The sequence below is a fragment of the Scyliorhinus torazame genome, chromosome 3, assembly GCF_047496885.1.
Source record: "Scyliorhinus torazame isolate Kashiwa2021f chromosome 3, sScyTor2.1, whole genome shotgun sequence".
Taxonomy (NCBI): domain Eukaryota; kingdom Metazoa; phylum Chordata; class Chondrichthyes; order Carcharhiniformes; family Scyliorhinidae; genus Scyliorhinus; species Scyliorhinus torazame.
This window is the reverse complement of record NC_092709.1, coordinates 186,193,973-186,213,139: the sequence shown is the minus strand read 5'-3', so window position 1 is coordinate 186,213,139 and position 19,167 is coordinate 186,193,973. Positions and strand designations below refer to the sequence as shown.

The 19,167-nt window shown below is 44.9% G+C and overlaps 1 protein-coding gene across 6 annotated transcripts in view; it reads left to right on the top strand.

Annotated features, from left to right (window-relative positions):
• Window positions 1-5,442, top strand: part of rfc1 (replication factor C (activator 1) 1) — a 96,566-nt gene extending 91,124 nt beyond the window's left edge. For all 6 annotated transcript variants that reach the window (XM_072496587.1, XM_072496585.1, XM_072496584.1 and 3 more), the window contains 4 exons: window positions 2,072-2,217; window positions 3,086-3,299; window positions 3,497-3,691; window positions 5,048-5,442. In XM_072496587.1, coding sequence (XP_072352688.1) covers window positions 2,072-2,217; window positions 3,086-3,299; window positions 3,497-3,691; window positions 5,048-5,140 — 648 coding nt within the window. In that variant the 3' untranslated portion in view covers window positions 5,141-5,442. The remainder of the gene's footprint in view (window positions 1-2,071; window positions 2,218-3,085; window positions 3,300-3,496; window positions 3,692-5,047) is intronic.
• The last annotated feature ends 13,725 nt before the right edge of the window (window positions 5,443-19,167 follow it).

Below are 19,167 nucleotides of genomic sequence, written 5' to 3'. Positions count from 1 at the left end.
CGTGTCTGGCAACCCAGAGACATACCCTTCCTGGGGGACACTGTCGGGGGAATATTGCAGCCTTCTTCCCACACCGGGAAATGTCAAACAAATGCCGTGGGGGCCCTGTAAAAGAGCCCAAAAGTCCGTTCCAAGCAGGAGCTGCCGAATATGCGACCTAGCTCTGCATAGCCGCACCCGGAAGTCGCCAACACTTGCCTTTATCAATTGACACATAGATTACAAAAGCAGGGAGGTCATGTTGAAGTTATATAGAACATTGGTGAGACCACAGCTGAAGTGCTGTGTGCAATCCTGGTCGCCACATTATAGGAAGGATGTGATTTCACTGGAGGGAGTGCAGAGACATTTCACCAGCATATTGCTTGGGATGGAATGTTTTAAGTTATGAAGAGAGGTTGGATAGGCTTGAGTTGTTTTCTCTGGTGCAGAGAAGATTGAGGGGTGACCTGATCGAGGTGTACAAGACTGATAGGGAGCAGCTGTTCCCCTTAGTTGAAGAGTCTGTTATGAGGGGACAGAGGTTTAGGGGGCTTTGAGGAAAAACTTTTTTATCCAAAGGGTGATGATGGTCTGGAAAGCACTGCCTGGGAGGATTACCTCACAAAGTACTTGGATGAGCACTATGGGCCAAGTGCTGGCAAATTGGATTAGGTAGGCAGGTCAGGTGTCTTTTGTGCGTCGGTGCGGACTCAATGGGCCAAAAGGGCCTCTTCTCCCCTGTTTTATTCTGTGATGTGCATTTCTCTAAAACAGCACAGATCTTATATTCAATAAAATAGATCGTTTATTCAGCAATACTCACTTCCTGACTCGGCTGCTGTTAAAGCTTGAAATTCAGCTGTGCTGAATTTGTTAGAAAAACAGAAGACTGGACAATCTCAGCTGGTTTGACAGCATCTGTGGAGAGAAAAGGGAGATAACGTTTCGAGTCTGGATGACTTTGTCATAGCACATCCAGGCTTGAAATGTTAGCTCCCCTTTCTCTCCACAGATTTTCTGTTTTTGTTTCTGATTCCAGCATCCGCAGTAATTTGCTTTTATCTTCAACTTTGTTATTTATTTGGCTTGGTTAGATCTATTATGTGTAAGGAAACTCCAACCTTACTTTCTTTCTCTGACTGCTGCTTATGAGATCTTGCTGTTTTCAAATGGCTACTCAATTTGCTGACGTAATCGCTGCACTTGAAAGTAACTTCAGTAATTCCTCACTGAATGTTGGCTTGGTCAAACTTATTGTTTTACATCGCTGATGAAATATAGAAGTTATATTCTTCTTATGTTGTGACATTTGCTACAAGGTGCCACCATAATCCGTTTCCTTGATTGTAGCTGTTTTCTGTGCAGGAATTCTGATTCTACGAATACGTGAAAACAAAATTAAAGCTAAAGCAGAAGATAACTGCTTATAGATGGTAGCCCGATAACAAATGGACCAATTTAAAGAATATGAAATCACTAAACTTAAGGATTGGTTTCAGATTTAGACCTCTGAATATATTTTTGACTGAAATTTTTTTTTTTTAATTTAGAGTACCCAATTCATTTTGTTTTCCAATTAAGGGGAAATTTAGCATGTTCAATCCACCTACCCTGCACATCTTTGGGTTGTGGGGGCGAAACCCACGCAAACACGGGGAGAATGTGCAAACTCCACACGGACAGTGACCCAGAGCTGGGATCGAACCTGGGACCTCAGCGCCGTGAGGCTGCAGGGCTAACCCACTGCGCCACCATGCTGCTCTTTTGACTGAAATTATGAGACAGTATGGTGCTTCCCTCTTTGCCTGAGACCTGGGCTTCGTCGGTTATGTTAGCTTCAGCCTGAGAGTGGATAGAATGGACCAAAATGTAATGAGGGAGAACGCGTTCAGGAAAATAACCTGCTTTTCTTAAATTGCACCGCTCCTTGGGAGGCCAGAAAATAGCTTTGAAAAGTCTAATGGCAACAGCATTCCAAACTCCGGGTCATGAACCAGAGGAATACAGAATTAAGGATGTTGGTGAAAATATTATAAATGTTTAAATTAATTTCCGAAGACCTTTGAAGTCATTATCTCTTGCTTTACAGGCCATTTATGCCAGTGTGATTCCTGGTGAGTTGATGAGGGGATATATGTCGCAGTTTCCAAGTTTCCCAAGTTGGTTGGGAAAATTTTCATCAACTGGCAAGCACGATCGCATAGTGCAAGAACTTACCAGGCACATGTGCTTAAGGTATGTATATGGGATTTCAGCAGAGCAGCTAATTATATATACCACAGTACTTTTACACTACTGTATTTAAAAAAAAAAAAATCAAAAATCTAATGGTAAGAATTTCCTAGAAACTTAATGGAAGTAGATACTGTGCTATGCAGGTCCAAGTTCAATCCCCAATCATTGCTAAGTTAGCGGAACCCCTTGAGTTTGAAGTGGTAGCATTGCAATTGGCCCTCATACCTCTGCCGTTGGAGGGTGATAGTGAGGTCGGGATAGGGTTCTGAATCCCCTGCTACAAAATGGATGGATGTGTGCATCAGATCAAAATGGCTTGTAATTTGTGATCCATTGAGTGGGAGCAAATGAATCTAAGCTGGGTGAGTGTGCAGCCTCATTTAGCAGAGTGCCACACATTCAGATGTTGGTCAGCTCAGTGCTTGGTAGTTTCTTGTGTGATGTGCATCCTGCTGAATGACTCTTATCATCCACACTTGTAGTTAAATCCATCATCTGAATAATAATAATCTTTGTTAGTGTCACAAGAAGGCATACGTTAACACTGCAATGAAGTTACTGTGAAAATCCCCAGAGGGAGAATTCAGGATGTCCAATTCGCCTAAAAAGCACGTCTTTCAGGACTTGAGAGGAAACCAGAGCACCGGAGGAAGCCCATGCAGACATGGGGAGAACCTGCAGACTCCACACAAGGACCCAAGCTGGGAATCAAACCTGGGTCCCTGGCGCTGTGAAGTAACAGTGCTAACCACTGTGCTAATGCGAATACCGACTGTTCATATTGACACCAAATTTAGATGAACATGGTTTTTAATTTGTTGCCTATTTGTCCAACCTCACATCTGTACTTTCTTTAAACTCCTAAAAGAACACATGCCAGTAAGCGGGCTATAAACCTGGATTATCTTCCTTACCTGCGGGACACCTTGGTGCAGCCTCTTGCACTTCAGGGAACAAATGGTGTTCGAGAGGCAGTTGAAACAATGGATGCGTATTATCTAATGAAAGAGGATGTGGATTGCATCATGGAGATTAGCAGCTGGGGTGGTCGACCAGATCCTTTCTCCAAACTAGATCCTAAGGTAACTCGAAGTGCATTTTGTTGAAGTCTGGGATACGAGGATCTGAATTTGCAGATTCCAAGACTAAGCAAAATGTGTATGTGACACAAACGCAATATTGCAAATTTTCCCATACTGCGGTAGATCCAATACTCCGTGTAATACTTGCCTGTCTAGATTACTTGAGGCATCTCAAACTTTCCCCCCCCTCCCTTCAGGTGAAAGCTGCATTTACTCGGACCTATAACAGAGAGACGCACTTGACCCCCTATGCGCTGCAAGATGTAAAGAAATTGAAACGTGGAAGTGCAGCTGGATCTTCACTGGACTCTGAGCTCAATGATGGATTGCTTACAGAAGATGTACAATCAGAAGAGACGGAGGATAATCTGGAATTAGATGGAATGATTAAGGTATGACCTAATTTACATTTTTCTAAAACTACCTGGGACACCTTGCTGAATAAAATAATTTGAAGTAGAATATTGGCTGAAGAAGTTTACCTGGGACTGCTTGACGTTTACATTTGAGAAACTAAATGAAGTTGCTTTGTAATGAGGGATCGGTGTGACGAGCAGTGGTGTAAATAGGGTACTTTGTGAAAGAGTCCCAAGAGAAAGTTGGCAGTTTTGTTCCTCTGCTCTCATTCTAGCTGCAAAATCGTTTTGAAAACTAAACAAGTAACTTCCTGGGAATATAGCTGATTGAGTTATCATTTATAGATTATAGATTAGAGGAGTGAGTTGAGGTTTGTACCTAGTTGAGAATTTAGGGATGAGCACATATCTCGTATTGAGATGGACTGGAGTAGTTTGGGTATTTTGCATGAAAATCTGGGTCAGTGGCAATGGGCACGTGTAACCAAATTGCATTTAGCAAGACCCCACATTTTCAATCTTGAAGTTTGCAACATGGAACAAAGCCATTTATCCAGTTGTCTGTGTGACTGTTTGGTAGAGTAAGCTAAGAATAATCCTCTTTTCTGTTCTCTATCGACCTCTACTTGAAATTGTTATCTGCTCTTCCTAAGTAGCAATTGTCTCTGCTTCAACCCACTCCCTGTGGCAAAGCAATCCAAACTCTAGCAACTCGCTTCAAGAAATATTTGTCTTTCTCCTCACTCTCAGTGACACTTTTTAAATCAAAGTCTTCAGTGATAATAGTAGCAATATATTGAGTCTTTTAGAATTATAGTTTCTCATCCTGACATTCCTGGTCATAGAAAATTCTAGTAACTTTAAGTAGAATCCAGCTGTGCATTTTGGAAGCTGCTCCACTGCTGCAGGGCCCATGAAATATAAAAGCAATTAAAACATGGGAAGAAGCCATGTGATATCCTGAGTATGGCCTAAGAACAGTTCACTCACTATGTTAGTCAGAAAGGATCAGGAACAGACCTACTTATGTTTGGAGTAATTAGTCTGGGCAGATCTGGGTGGAAGGTGGGTTTATGATATCTTTCAGGAACTTTTGTTGAGTTGAAAAAGGTTTAGAATTTTCTTGGGATTGAAAATGTCTGTGGGGGCAGTATTTTCGCGAGGATAAAGAACCAAGGTTGAATCGTGAAAATACAGGAATAGGCAAAGGTCTTTCAGCTTTTCTGTTATCTTTTTGGAAATGGGAAGTGATACGTACAATTTTCCTCAGGAAGGACTAGGTTTGGGTGGTTGAATATTCTGTCTCATACCATGATTTGTTACGGTTGTTTTATCTCCGCAGTGTAATATTTTCATTGGTTAAGATTCTTTATAAATTGTATTTCCTTTTAGCCAAAGAAGCCGAAAGCAAAGAGCAGAATGGAAGAAAAAATATCACAGCCGAAAGGAAAAAAAGATAAGGGGAAACGAAAGGCAACAAAATGATATTGTCCAGAAATCAGCTGCTTTTTAACTGGCTGTAGTTCTGCTTACAACATAGCACTGCAAAGACCAGGCTCAATGTTTGCTGCTCAATGACAATTTATGCCAGAACGCAATTTCTTTTGGATACTTCCATTTTTTATTTACTGTCTTTACTCACTGAAGTAGAGCTGTTTGTGAGAATTATTCACTGTATATATGCAACAAACTATCCTTTAGGTATTTTTTGAAGCTGTACATTAACAAGATGTGACGCTCGTTCCTTTTGAATAAAGTAATTTTTGCAGTCTCATCTGCACCAGGAAGGTGATTCCCATGTTACTTCCTGTGCAGACATAACTGGAAATTGCTGAGTGAGATTTAAGGACTAGCTGGTCTATTCCCTGCAGCGAGTGGCCTGGTGAGCTTTGAGATTAGCATATCAGAATCTGTACAAGCATTGGTCCTGTTCTTACTATGGCCTTGGAGCTAGGCTGCCCCTCAGTAGCCATAACAATATCAGTGTGGTGGTGATGTTGCCAGCCTGGCATCGTTGTCCCTCCCCCCCCACAAATAATTCAGATCCACAGTTCTGCACTTTATATTTTTGAGGCTATAAAATGTATGTTGTGACTATGTGAAATTGTTCCTTTTGGAGTGAGGCTGTTACCTTGAATCCAATTTGTTTTTTTTTTTACCCATTCACCAAGGACTTTCTGATTGCATGATGATGAGGGGAAGTGTATGCAACATTGCTCAGTAAACATCCTGGAATGAGCAAGGAAGCATTGACTATGTAGACATTGCTGCATGCTATATTTAGCAGAGTCTAGTTACAGCAATCTTTGTGACAGGCTGGTTTCTTGTCCTGCCAGATTCTCCAGGTTTCATTCAGTCACTGGCAGGGCTCTTTTTTTTTTTGTATTGTATACTGTGGCAAATGTTCGATTCAGTGGAATATTCCTGTTGCTCTCTCCAATGACAGTCAAAGCAAGTTGCTGCATGAACAAGACTTTTATTGTTGCTCGAAATGCACAAATAGCTTGTGTCTTTCACCAGAGATTGCAGCTGAAGTTTGAGTATAAAGTCTATTCAGTATCATAGTTTCTGCAAATTACTGCTGTTAGCAAGAGATGGGTGCAAATTCCCTTTGTACAACATTCACTGGGGCGGGGAGGTTCAAGCTGCTACTTCAATAGACCATGAGGGAGGCTGTTTAGCCACAACAGCAGTGTTGCATTGCCTTTATTGCTTTCAGGCCCGACTGCAGAAAAGGTTCCTGGTGCTTCCCATTTCAGCTACTGATGTGGTGGAGGGCAATCCTGGAGAGCTTCAAAAACAATAAGATCTGGTTGCTCCTCTTGATGTAAAGGACCCAACTTTGCAAAAATAGGTCAATTGTAGCATAGAAACCATCTCCTCCAAAATTCAGGTAAGGTCCCCCTCTAGGATTATGGGGATGCCATATTAGTAAAAATGTGTTGCTATGAAAGATAAAAGTAAGACTTGCATTTATATAGTGCCTTATCAAATCCTATTAAAAAAACATTTAAAAAATAATTGATGGATCATAAATGACCAGTTAATATTTTTCTGGCTTTGTAAAGCAGGAGAAATTCCTCCTTTAGGAACTTTAACATTTACTGGAGCAGGCACATGGGATCTTGGATTAATGTTCCATCTGAAGAATATCACTTTTGACAGTGAAATATTGTTGTGGTGTGTCACTATTTTCTATACTGGAGTAGGACTTTATCCACCTTGAGATGAGTGCTACTAACAGACCAGTCTAAAATGTTGCTGTTTTAAAACAGAATTGTTACTAATACCATGCTGTGACTTCAAGTCATGAATAACAACTGTCTTGTGAAGAATGAAGGAAGATGGTCTAATGGTTGGTTTCCTTTCTGATAAATTGATCTATAGAAAGCAACATTTATAAGATTCACTATAAAATTGTAGTTATGAAATAATTGTTAGTAAGATGAGCTTTTTAGGACAACTGGGTATGTTAACTGCACAATGCATTTTGGAGAGTATGCATGTACAAAGTGTTCACAATATTTATTCAAAACCACACATGGGTCCAAAATGGGCATTAGTCTGGAAGTGACTAGCCAGCTAGAAGTTACAAAGTGTAAAACTTACAATTTAAAAAAATGCAAGAAACTGAAGAGGCAATCAGGATATTATGTAAAACAAAAAAGAAAACAAACTTAAGATTGTGATTTTTAATATAATTTATAAAAGAACAAAATTGGGGCAATGAGAAGCAGCTAACACCCACGCCATGCAGAACAGACACACTTGTATACCCAAGATTTGAGCAGAGGTTTGTTTCGAGGTATATTTTGTTATAACTTCAGTTTAAAATTTAGCGACTGAATTGGAGAAGTGAAATAATCTTATTTAGTTTCTGTTTACAGCACAGAAACGAGGCATTTAGCCCAACATGTCCATGTGGCTCTTTCCATGCAAGCCTCCTTCCACCTTCATCTCAGCAACACATCGTTTGTCCCTTGTGTTTATGTAGCTTCCCCTTAAATACATCTTGGCCAGTTGCCTGAACTATTCCTTCTGATAGTTCCACTTTCTCAATAAATATGTCGTCTCAATTCCTTGTTGGGTATCCTAGTGATTGTCTTGTATTTATGGCTGCAGGGGTTTGCATATGTATCAAAAGCCTTCCATAATCTTAAACACCTCCATCTGGTCTCCCCTCAGTCTTCTCTTTCCCAGAAAAAACCCCACCTTTTTTTTCAACCCTAAAAGGTATAACCTCTCGTCTCAATCTTTTTTGCCTTTCTAAAATATACAAACCAGAGCTGTGCATTGTATTCCACTTGTGGTCTAGCCAAGTTTAACGTAACATTTTTCAGCTTTTTAATTCTATCCATCTTGAAATGAATGCCAATGTTTTTTTAATGGCTTTATTATTCTGCATCACTTATTTTAGTGATTTGTGTATCTGTATCTGGGGCTCATAAGGGAAGGGGGGAGAATAGAAAAGCAATAGTTGTAGGAGATTCAATGGTTAGGGGAATAGATAGGAGATTCTGTGGTCGCGAGCGAGACTCCCAGAAGGTATGTTGCCTCCCGGGTGCCAGGGCCAGGGATGTCTCGGATCGTGTCATCAGGATCCTTAAGGGGGAGGGTGAGCAGCCAGAAGTCGTGGTGCACATTGGTACCAACGACATAGGTAGGAAAAGGGGTGTGGAGGTAATAAACGAGTTTAGGGAGTTGGGCTGGAAGTTAAAAGCCAGGACAGACAGAGTTGTCATCTCTGGTTTGTTGCCAGTGCCACGTGATAGCGAGGCTAGGAATAGGGAGAGAGTGCAGTTGAACACGTGGCTGCAGGAATGGTGTAGGAGGGAGGGCTTCAGGTATTTGGATAATTGGGACCTGTACAAGCAGGACGGGTTGCATCTGAACCAGAGGGGCACCAATATCCTGGGAGGGAGGTTTTCTAGTACTCTTCGGGAGGGTTTAAACTAATTTGGCAGGGGAATTGGAACCGGATTTGTAGTCCAGGAACTAAGGTAGCTTATTCAGGACGCCAAAGCGTGTAATGAGGCAGTGGGGAAGGGAACACTGACAAAGGAGAGTACTTGCAGGCACGGAGATGGGTTGAAGTGTGTATACTTCAACGCAAGAAGCATCAGGAATAAGGTGGGTGAACTTAAGGCATGGATCGGTACTTGGGACTACGATGTGGTGGCCATCACGGAAACTTGGATAGAAGAGGGGCAGAAATGGTTGTTGGAGGTCCCTGGTTATAGATGTTTCAATAAGATTAGGGAGGGTGGTAAAAGAGGTGGGGGGGGGGGGGGGGGGGGGTGGCATTATTAATTAGAGATAGTATAACAGCTGCAAAAAGGCAGTTCGAGGAGTATCAGCCTACTGAGGTAGTATGGGTTGAAGTCAGAAATAGGAAAGGAGCAGTCACCTTGTTAGGAGTTTTCTATAGGCCCCCCAATAGTAGCAGAGATGTGGAGGAACAGATTTTGGAAAGGTGCAGAAGTCATAGGGTAGTAGTCATGGGCGACTTTAACTTCCCAAATATTTTTTTTTTTAAATAATATTTTATTGAAAATTTTTGGTCAACCAACACAGTACATTGTGCATCCTTTACACAACATTGTAACAATACAGATAATAATGACCTTTTTAAATTTAAACAAAAACAACAAATAAATAAATATTAAATAACAAAAAATAAAAACTAGCCCTAATTGGCAACTGCCTTGTCTCAGGCCACCTCTCCCCCCCCCCCCCCCCCAAGTCCTGGGCCGCTGCTGCTGCCTTCTTTGTTCTCCCCTATCTATCTTTCCGCAAGATATTCGACGAACGGTTGCCACCGCCTAGTAAACCCTTGAGCCGACCCCCTTAGGACGAACTTAATCCGCTCTAACTTTATGAACCCCGCCATATCATTTATCCAGGTCTCCACCCCCGGGGGCTTGGCTTCTTTCCACATTAGCAATATTCTGCGCCGGGCTACTAGGGACGCAAAGGCCAAAACATCGGCCTCTTTCGCCTCCTGCACTCCCGGCTCTTGTGCAACCCCAAATATAGCCAACCCCCAGCTTGGTTCGACCCGGACTCCTACTACTTTCGAAAGCACCTTTGTCACCCCCATCCAAAACCCCTGTAGTGCCGGGCATGACCAAAACATATGGGTATGATTCGCTGGGCTTCTCGAGCACCTCGCACACCTATCCTCCACCCCAAAAAATTTACTGAGCCGTGTTCCAGTCATATGTGCCCTGTGTAATACCTTAAACTGAATCAGGCTTAGCCTGGCGCACGAGGACGACGCGTTTACCCTGTTTAGGGCATCTGCCCACATCCCCTCCTCAATCTCCTCCCCTAGCTCTTCTTCCCATTTCCCTTTTAGTTCGTCCATCATAGTCTCCCCTTCGTCTCTCATTTCCCTATATATATCCGACACCTTACCGTCCCCCACCCATTTCTTTGAGATGACTCTGTCCTGCACCTCTTGTGTCGGGAGCTGCGGGAATTCCCTCACCTGTTGCCTCGCAAAAGCCCTCAATTGCATGTACCTGAATGCATTCCCTTGGGGCAACCCATATTTCTCGGTCAGCGCTCCCAGACTCGCAAACTTCCCATCCACAAATAGATCTTTCAATTGCGTTATACCTGCTCTTTGCCACATTCCATATCCCCCATCCATTCCCCCCGGGGCAAACCTATGGTTGTTTCTTATCGGGGACCCCCCCCAGTGCTCCGGTCTTTCCCCTATGTCGTCTCCACTGTCCCCAAATCTTCAGTGTAGCTACCACCACCGGACTCGTGGTATAGTTCCTTGGTGAGAACGGCAATGGGGCTGTCACCATAGCCTGCAGGCTGGTCCCCCTACAGGACGCCCTCTCTAATCTCTTCCACGCCGCTCCCTCCTCCTCTCCCATCCACTTACTCACCATTGAAATATTAGCGGCCCAATAGTACTCACTTAGGCTCGGTAGTGCCAGCCCCCCACTATCCCTGCTACGCTGTAAGAATCCCTTCCTCACTCTCGGAGTCTTCCCGGCCCAAACAAAACCCATGATACTCTTTTCTATCCTTTTGAAAAAAGCCTTCGTGATCACCACCGGGAGACACTGAAACACAAAGAGGAATCTCGGGAGGACCACCATCTTAACCGCCTGCACCCTCCCTGCCATTGACAATGCTACCATATCCCATCTCTTGAAATCTTCCTCCATCTGTTCCACCAACCGTGTCAAATTTAGCCTGTGCAATGTGCCCCAATTCTTAGCTATCTGGATCCCCAGGTAACGAAAGTCTCTTGTTACCTTCCTCAACGGTAGGTCTTCTATTTCTCTACTCTGCTCCCCTGGATGCACCACAAACAGCTCACTCTTCCCCATGTTCAATTTATACCCTGAAAAATCCCCAAACTCCCCAAGTATCCGCATTATTTCTGGCATCCCCTCCGCTGGATCCGCCACATATAGTAGCAGATCATCCGCATATAAAGATACCCGGTGTTCTTCTCCTCCCCTAAGTATTCCCCTCCATCCCTTGGAACCTCTCAGCGCTATCGCCAGGGGCTCAATCGCCAGTGCAAACAGTAATGGGGACAGAGGACATCCCTGCCTTGTCCCTCTATGGAGCCGAAAATATGCCGATCCCCGTCCATTCGTGACCACACTCTCCACTGGGGCCCTATACAACAGCTGCACCCATCTAACATACCCCTCTCCGAACCCAAATCTCCTCAACACCTCCCACAGATAATCCCACTCCACTCTATCAAATGCTTTCTCGGCATCCATCGCCACTACTATCTCCGTTTCACCCTCTGGTGGGGCCATCATCATTACCCCTAACAACCTCCGTATGTTCGTGTTCAGCTGTCTCCCCTTCACAAACCCAGTTTGGTCCTCATGAACCACCCCCGGGACACATTCCTCTATTCTCATTGCCATTACCTTGGCCAAGACCTTGGCATCTACATTGAGGAGGGAGATTGGTCTGTAGGACCCGCATTGTAGCGGATCCTTTTCCTTCTTTAAAAGAAGCGATATCGTTGCTTCTGACATAGTCGGGGGCAGTTGTCCCCTTTCCTTTGCCTCGTTAAAGGTCCTCGTCAGTAGCGGGGCGAGCAAGTCCAAATATTTTCTGTAAAATTCAACTGGGAATCCGTCCGGTCCCGGGGCCTTTCCCGTCTGCATGTTCCTAATTCCTTTCACCACTTCTTCTACCGTGATCTGTGCTCCCAATCCCATCCTTTCCTGCTCTTCCACCTTGGGAATTTCCAGCCGATCCAAAAACTCCATCATTCTCTCCCTCCCATCCGGGGGTTGAGCTTCATACAATTTTTTATAAAATGTCTTAAACACTTCATTCACTCTCTCCGCTCCCCGCTCCGTCTCTCCATCTTCGTCTCTCACCCCCCCTATTTCCCTCGCTGCTCCCCTTTTCCTCAATTGGTGTGCCAGCAATCTGCTCGCCTTCTCTCCATATTCATACTGTACACCCTGCGCCTTCCTCCATTGTGCCTCTGCAGTGCCTGTGGTCAACAAGTCAAATTCCACATGCAGCCTTTGCCTTTCCCTATACAGTCCCTCCTCCGGTGCTTCCGCATACTGTCTGTCCACCCTCAAAAGTTCTTGCAACAACCGCTCCCGTTCCTTACTCTCCTGCTTCCCTTTATGTGTCCTTATTGATATCAGCTCCCCCCTAACCACCGCCTTCAACGCCTCCCAGACCACTCCCACCTGAACCTCCCCATTGTCATTGAGTTCCAAGTACTTTTCAATGCATCCCCTCACCCTTAAGCACACCCCCTCATCCGCCATTAGTCCCATGTCCATTCTCCAGGGTGGACGCCCTCTTGTTTCCTCCCCTATCTCCAAGTCTACCCAGTGTGGGGCATGATCCGAAATGGCTATAGCCGTATATTCCGTTCCCCTCACCCTCGGGATCAATGCCCTACCCAACACAAAAAAGTCTATGCGTGAATAGACTTTATGGACATAGGAGAAAAACGAGAACTCCTTACTCCTAGGTCTACTGAATCTCCACGGGTCCACCCCTCCCATCTGCTCCATAAAATCCTTAAGCACCTTGGCTGCTGCCGGCCTCCTACCAGTCCTGGACTTCGACCTATCCAGCCTTGGTTCCAACACCGTGTTAAAGTCTCCCCCCATTATCAGCTTTCCGGTCTCTAGGTCTGGGATGCGTCCTAGCATTCGCCTCATAAAATTGGCATCGTCCCAATTCGGGGCATACACGTTTACCAACACCACCATCTCTCCCTGTAATTTGCCACTCACCATCACGTATCTGCCCCCGTTATCCGCCACTATAGTCTTTGCCTCGAACATTACCCGCTTCCCCACTAATATAGCCACCCCCCTGTTTTTCGCATCCAGCCCCGAATGGAACACCTGCCCTACCCATCCTTTGCGCAACCTAACCTGATCTATCAGTTTCAGGTGCGTATCCTGTAACATGACCACATCTGCTTTAAGTTTCTTAAGGTGTGCGAGTACTCGTGCCCTCTTTATCGGCCCGTTAAGCCCCCTCACGTTCCACGTGATCAGTCGAGTTGGGGGGCTTCCCACCCCCCCCCCCCCCCTTGCCGGTTAGCCATCATCTTTTTCCAGCTTCTCACCCAGTTCCCACGCAGCTGTATTTCTCCCAGACGGTGCCCCCCCGCCCATCCTTTCCCGTACCCACTCCCCCCTTTCCCCAGCAGCAGCAACCCAGTAATTCCCCCCCCCCCGCTAGCGTAATTACTCCCCCCATGTTGCTCCCAGAAGTCAGCAAACTCTGGCTGACCTCGGCTTCCCCCCGTGATCACGGCTCGCCCCGTGCGGCGCCCCCTCCTTCCTGCTTCTCTATTCCCGCCATAATTATCATAGCGCGGGAACCAAGCCCGCGCCTCTCCCTCGGCCCCGCCTCCCATGGCCAACGCCCCATCTCCTCTTCCTCCCCACCTCCCCCCATCACCACCTGTGGGAGAAAGAAAAGTTACCATACCGCAGGATTAATCATACAATCCCTCTTCGCCCCCCCCCCCCCACTCGTCCCACCACTTTGTCCAAACGTTCATTTTCGTAGTCCAATCATTCCAATTTTTCTTCTACAATAAAAGTCCACGCTTCATCCGCCGTCTCAAAGTAGTGGTGCCTCCCTTGATATGTGACCCACAGTCTTGCCGGTTGCAGCATTCCAAACTTTATCTTTTTTTTGTGAAGTACCGCTTTGGCCCGATTAAAGCTCGCCCTCCTTCTCGCCACCTCCGCACTCCAATCTTGATAGACGCGGATCACCACGTTCTCCCATTTACTACACCGAGTTTTCTTAGCCCATCTAAGGACCATTTCTCTATCCTTAAAACGGAGAAATCTCACCACTATGGCTCTGGGAGCTTCTCCTGCTCTCGATCCTCGCACCATAACTCGGTATGCTCCCTCCACCTCCAACGGACCCGTCGGGGCCTCCACTCCCATTAACGAGTGCAGCATCGTGCTCACATATGCCCCGACGTCCGCCCCCTCCACACCTTCAGGAAGGCCAAGAATCCTCAAGTTGTTCCTCCTTGTGTTATTTTCCAGTGCCTCCAGCCTCTCCACAGATCGTTTCTGGTGTGCCTCCTGTATCTCCGACTTCACCACCAGGCCCTGTATATCGTTTTCATTCTCTGCTGCTTTCGCCTTCACGACCCGAAGCTCCTGCTCCTGGGTCTTTTGTTCCTCTTTCAGCCCTTCAATCACCTGTAATATCGGGGCCAACAACTCTTTCTTCTTTTCCTTTTTTATCTCCTCCACGCAGCGTTTCAAAAACTCCTGTTGTTCAGGGCCCCATATGAAACTGCCACCTTCCGACGCCATCTTGGTTTCTGCTTGCCTTCCTTGCCGCTGCTCCAAAGGATCCGCTGCAATCTGGCCACTTTCCTCTCCTTTTTCCATCCGTGTCCAGGGGGAACACCCTTCTGGTTTACCGCACGGTGTTTTCAGCCGTTAAAATTGCCGTTGGGGCTCCTATCAAGAGCCCAAAAGTCCGTTTCACAGGGAGCTGCCGAAACGTGCGACTCAGCTGGTCATCGCCGCACCCGGAAGTGACTTCCCAAATATTGAGTGGAAACTCTTTAGATCAAATAGTTTGGATGGAGTGGTGTTTGTGCAGTGTGTCCAGGAAGCTTTTCTAACACAGTATGTAGATTGTCCGACCAGAGGAGGGGCAATATTGGATTTAGTACTGGGTAATGAGCCAGGGCAAGTGATAGATTTGTTAGTGGGGGAGCATTTTGGAGATAGTGACCACAATTCTGTGACTTTCACTTTAGTAATGGAGAGGGATAGGTACGTGCAACAGGGCAAGGTTTACAATTGGGGGAAGGGTAAATACGATGTTGTCAGACAAGAATTGAAGTGCATAAGTTGGGAACATAGGCTGGCAGGGAAGGACACAAGTGAAATGTGGAACTTGTTCAAGGAACAAGTGCTACGTGTCCTTGATATGTATGTCCCTGTCAGGCAGGGAAGAGATGGTCGAGTGAGGGAACCATGGTTGACAAGAGAGGTTGAATGTCTTGTTAAGAGGAAAAAGGTGACTTATGTAAGGCTGAGGAAACAAGGTTCAGACAGGGCATTGGAGGGATACAAGATAGCCAGGAGGGAACTGAAGAAAGGGATTAGGAGAGCTAAGAGAGGGCATGAACAATCTTTGGCGGGTAGGATCAAGGAAAACCCCAAGGCCTTTTACACATATGTGAGAAATATGGGAATGACTAGAGCGAGGATAGGTCGATCAAGGACAGTAGCGGGAGATTGTGTATTGAGTCTGAAGAGATAGGAGAGGTCTTGAGCGAGTACTTTTCTTCTGTATTTACAAATGAGAGGGGCGATATTGTTGGAGAGGACAGTGTGAAACAGATTGGTAAGCTCGAGGAAATACGTGTTAGGAACGAAGATGTGTTGGCATTTTGAAAAACTTGAGGATAGACAAGTCCCCCGGGTCTGACGGGATATATCCAAGGATTCTATGGGAAGCAAGAGATGAAATTGCAGAGCCGTTGGCAATGATCTTTTCGTCCTCACTGTCAACAGGGGTGGTACCAGGGGATTAGAGAGTGGCGAATGTCGTGCCCCTGTTCAAAAAAGGGACTAGGGATAACCCTGGGAATTACAGGCCAGTTAGTCTTACTTCGGTGGTAGGCAAAGTAATGGAAAGGGTACTGAAGGATAGGATTTCTGAGCATCTGGAAAGACACTGCTTGGTTAGGGATAGTCAGCACGGATTTGTGAGGGGTAGGTCTTGCCTTACAAATCTTATTGAATTCTTTGAGGAGGTGACCAAGCATGTGGATGAAGGTAAAGTAGTGGATGTAGTGTACATGGATTTTAGTAAGGCATTTGATAAAGTTCCCCATGGTAGGCTTATGCAGAAAGTAAGGAGGCATGGGATAGTGGGAAATTTGGCCAGTTGGATAACGAACTGGCTAACCGATAGAAGTCAGAGAGTGGTGGTGGATGGCAAATATTCAGCCTGGATCCCAGTTACCAGTGGCGTACCGCAGGGATCAGTTCTGGGTCCTCTGCTGTTTGTGATTTTCATTAATGACTTGGATGAGGGAGTTGAAGGGTGGGTCAGTAAATTTGCAGACGATACGAAGATTGGTGGAGTTGTGGATAGTAAGGAGGGCTGTTGTCGGCTGCAAAGAAACATAGATAGGATGCAGAGCTGGGCTGAGAAGTGGCAGATGGAGTTTAACCCTGAAAAGTGTGAGGTTGTCCATTTTGGAAGGACAAATATGAATGCGGAATACAGGGTTAACGGTAGAGTTCTTGGCAATGTGGAGGAGCAGAGAGATCTTGGGGTCTATGTTCATACATCTTTGAAAGTTGCCACTCAAGTGGATAGAGCTGTGAAGAAGGCCTATGGTGTGCTCGCGTTCATTAACAGAGGGATTGAATTTAAGAGCCGTGAGGTGATGATGCAGCTGTACAAAACTTTGGTAAGGCCACATTTGGAGTACTGTGTACAGTTCTGGTCGCCTCATTTTAGGAAGGATGTGGAAGCTTTGGAAAAGGTGCAAAGAAGATTTACCAGGATGTTGCCTGGAATGGAGAGTAGGTCTTACGAGGAAAGGTTGAGGGTGCTAGGCCTTTTCTCATTAGAACGGAGAAGGATGAGGGGTGACTTGATAGAGGTTTATAAGATGATCAGGGGAATAGATAGAGTACACAGTAAGAGACTTTTTCCCCGGGTGGAACAAACCATTACAAGGGGACATAAATTTAAGGTGAAAGGTGGAAGATATAGGAGGGATATCAGAGGTAGGTTCTTTACCCAGAGAGTAGTGGGGGCATGGAATGCACTACCTGTGGAAGTAGTTGAGTCAGAAACATTAGGGACCTTCAAGCAGCTATTGGATAGGTACATGGATTACGGTAAAATGATATAGTGTAGAGTTATTTGTTCTCAAGGGCAGCACGGTAGCATTGTGGATAGCACAATTGCTTCACAGCTCCAGGGTCCCAGGTTCGATTCCGGCTTGGGTCACTGTCTGTGCGGAGTCTGCACGTCCTCCCCGTGTCTGCGTGGGTTTCCTCCGGGTGCTCCGGTTTCCTCCCACAGTCCAAAGATGTGCGGGTTAGGTGAATTGGCCAATGATAAATTGCCCTTAATGTCCAAATTGCCCTTGGTGTTGGGTGGAGGTGTTGAGTTTGGGTAGGGTGCTCTTTCCAAGAGCCGGTGCAGACTCAAAGGGCTGAATGGCCTCCTTCTGCACTGTAAATTCAATGATAATCTATGATTAATCTAGGACAAAGGTTCGGCACAACATCGTGGGCCGAAGGGCCTGTTCTCTGCTGTATTTTCTATGTTCTATGTATCCTCCGATCCCTCGACTTCATTTAGATACCCCCAGGAGTATGTGGCTTCCTTATTCTTCCTCCCAAAATCTACCACCTCACACTTTAGTTCTTTTGCTAATTACACCATTTTAAAAGTTTATCAATGCCATACTGTATTTCATCACAATCTGTTTTAATTACCCCTCTTAATTTGATGTCTGCAAATTTTGAAATCATACTTCTGATTCCTGAATGGTGAATAGTGGTCCGACGACCCAATCCTTGTGGATTGTGCATCAAGTTGCACCATCTTTAATCCCTGCTGTTTTTCTTGTCGAAAGCTTTGACAAAGAGTCACCCAGACTCAAAGTTAGCTCCATTCTCTCTTCACAGACCTGCTGAGATTTTCCAGCATCTGCAGTAATTTACTTTTTTCTTAATACTGTATTACCCTTACTTTTGCTTCAAAAATTCATTAAAGTTGGTCAACCGCGTCCTTTCCTTTTGAAATCTGTGCTGATTACTCTTGAGGGTTTGCTATTACACCTTTGAGTAAGGTTATCTTTCTGACCACCTGAAATTAACCTAATTGATCTCTAGATTTGTTGCATCTCATTTTTTAAATATAGGAATCAATTAGAGATATCTCACTGTTTTAATAAATTTATATATGTGTTCCCTAGTTCCCTAGGTTTTATCCTCAGTTTATCAAGCTACCTCTGATCTTTCCTAAATGTTTTAAAATCCTTTTTATCTCTTTGAATGTCATGCTCACCTTGTTAGCATCCCTACCAAAGCAAATGATAGGGAGTTGCAAGCTAATAGATAAAGTGGACAGAAAGGCATTTATTGGAGAGTATTTTAACACTGATCTTATAAAGAAGAGTGCAAGGATTCATTCACTTTTATAGTCAGGTCTGCAAGTTACTCCCCCATATGGTAATGAAGATTCTATTAAGCTAAGATTGATGCACTCTTTAAAAGGACACACTTTCAAAAATTGAAAATCTAAATTACAAGATTAATGTAATTTTGAGCCTGAGTTATCATGCAGTGGTTGTTCCAAGTATAGTATATTTACCATTATATACATGGAATAAGATCTATCTATCTCTCTCTCTAGATAGAAGAGAAGGGCACACACAAACATACCCCAAAAAAGAAATAAAAAATAAAGTAACTGGGGTAAGGTATTATGCACCAGCTCAACAGCAGCAACTCTGTACCATTGGCAATATTATTTACAACACAAGTAGGCATCGTATCTGTTTGAGGGTGGGGTGGGGAGGTAGATATACACTTTTTTTGGGGGGGGGGGGGGGGGGGGGGGGGGAGGTAGATATACACTTGGGTGCCGGAGAAACAGAGGGCAATACTCGAATGGATCTGGTGTTGTCACTTGCTTGGATTTTGCTGCCATTGTCATCTCGCGCTCGCCTCCGCTTCAGCCGTTCGTCCTGTCTTTCGCCTGGATTCTCCTTGCTCTCTGTTCCTGTAGATGCCGAGTTTATCATTTCCCGTGCCCTCCTTCTGGCTATCATTTCCCTGCCTCCCTGGTTCTCCTCTATTGTTCCCTCTTCATTCTTTCCCCTCCACCAAGTATAATTCATGAATATTGTTAGAGACAGTAAATCACTTTTGAACATTACAATACAGAGCTAGTTCAATTTTCACCAGTGCACTATCAATGCAGAAATTATTTTAGAAACATCAGGCTCA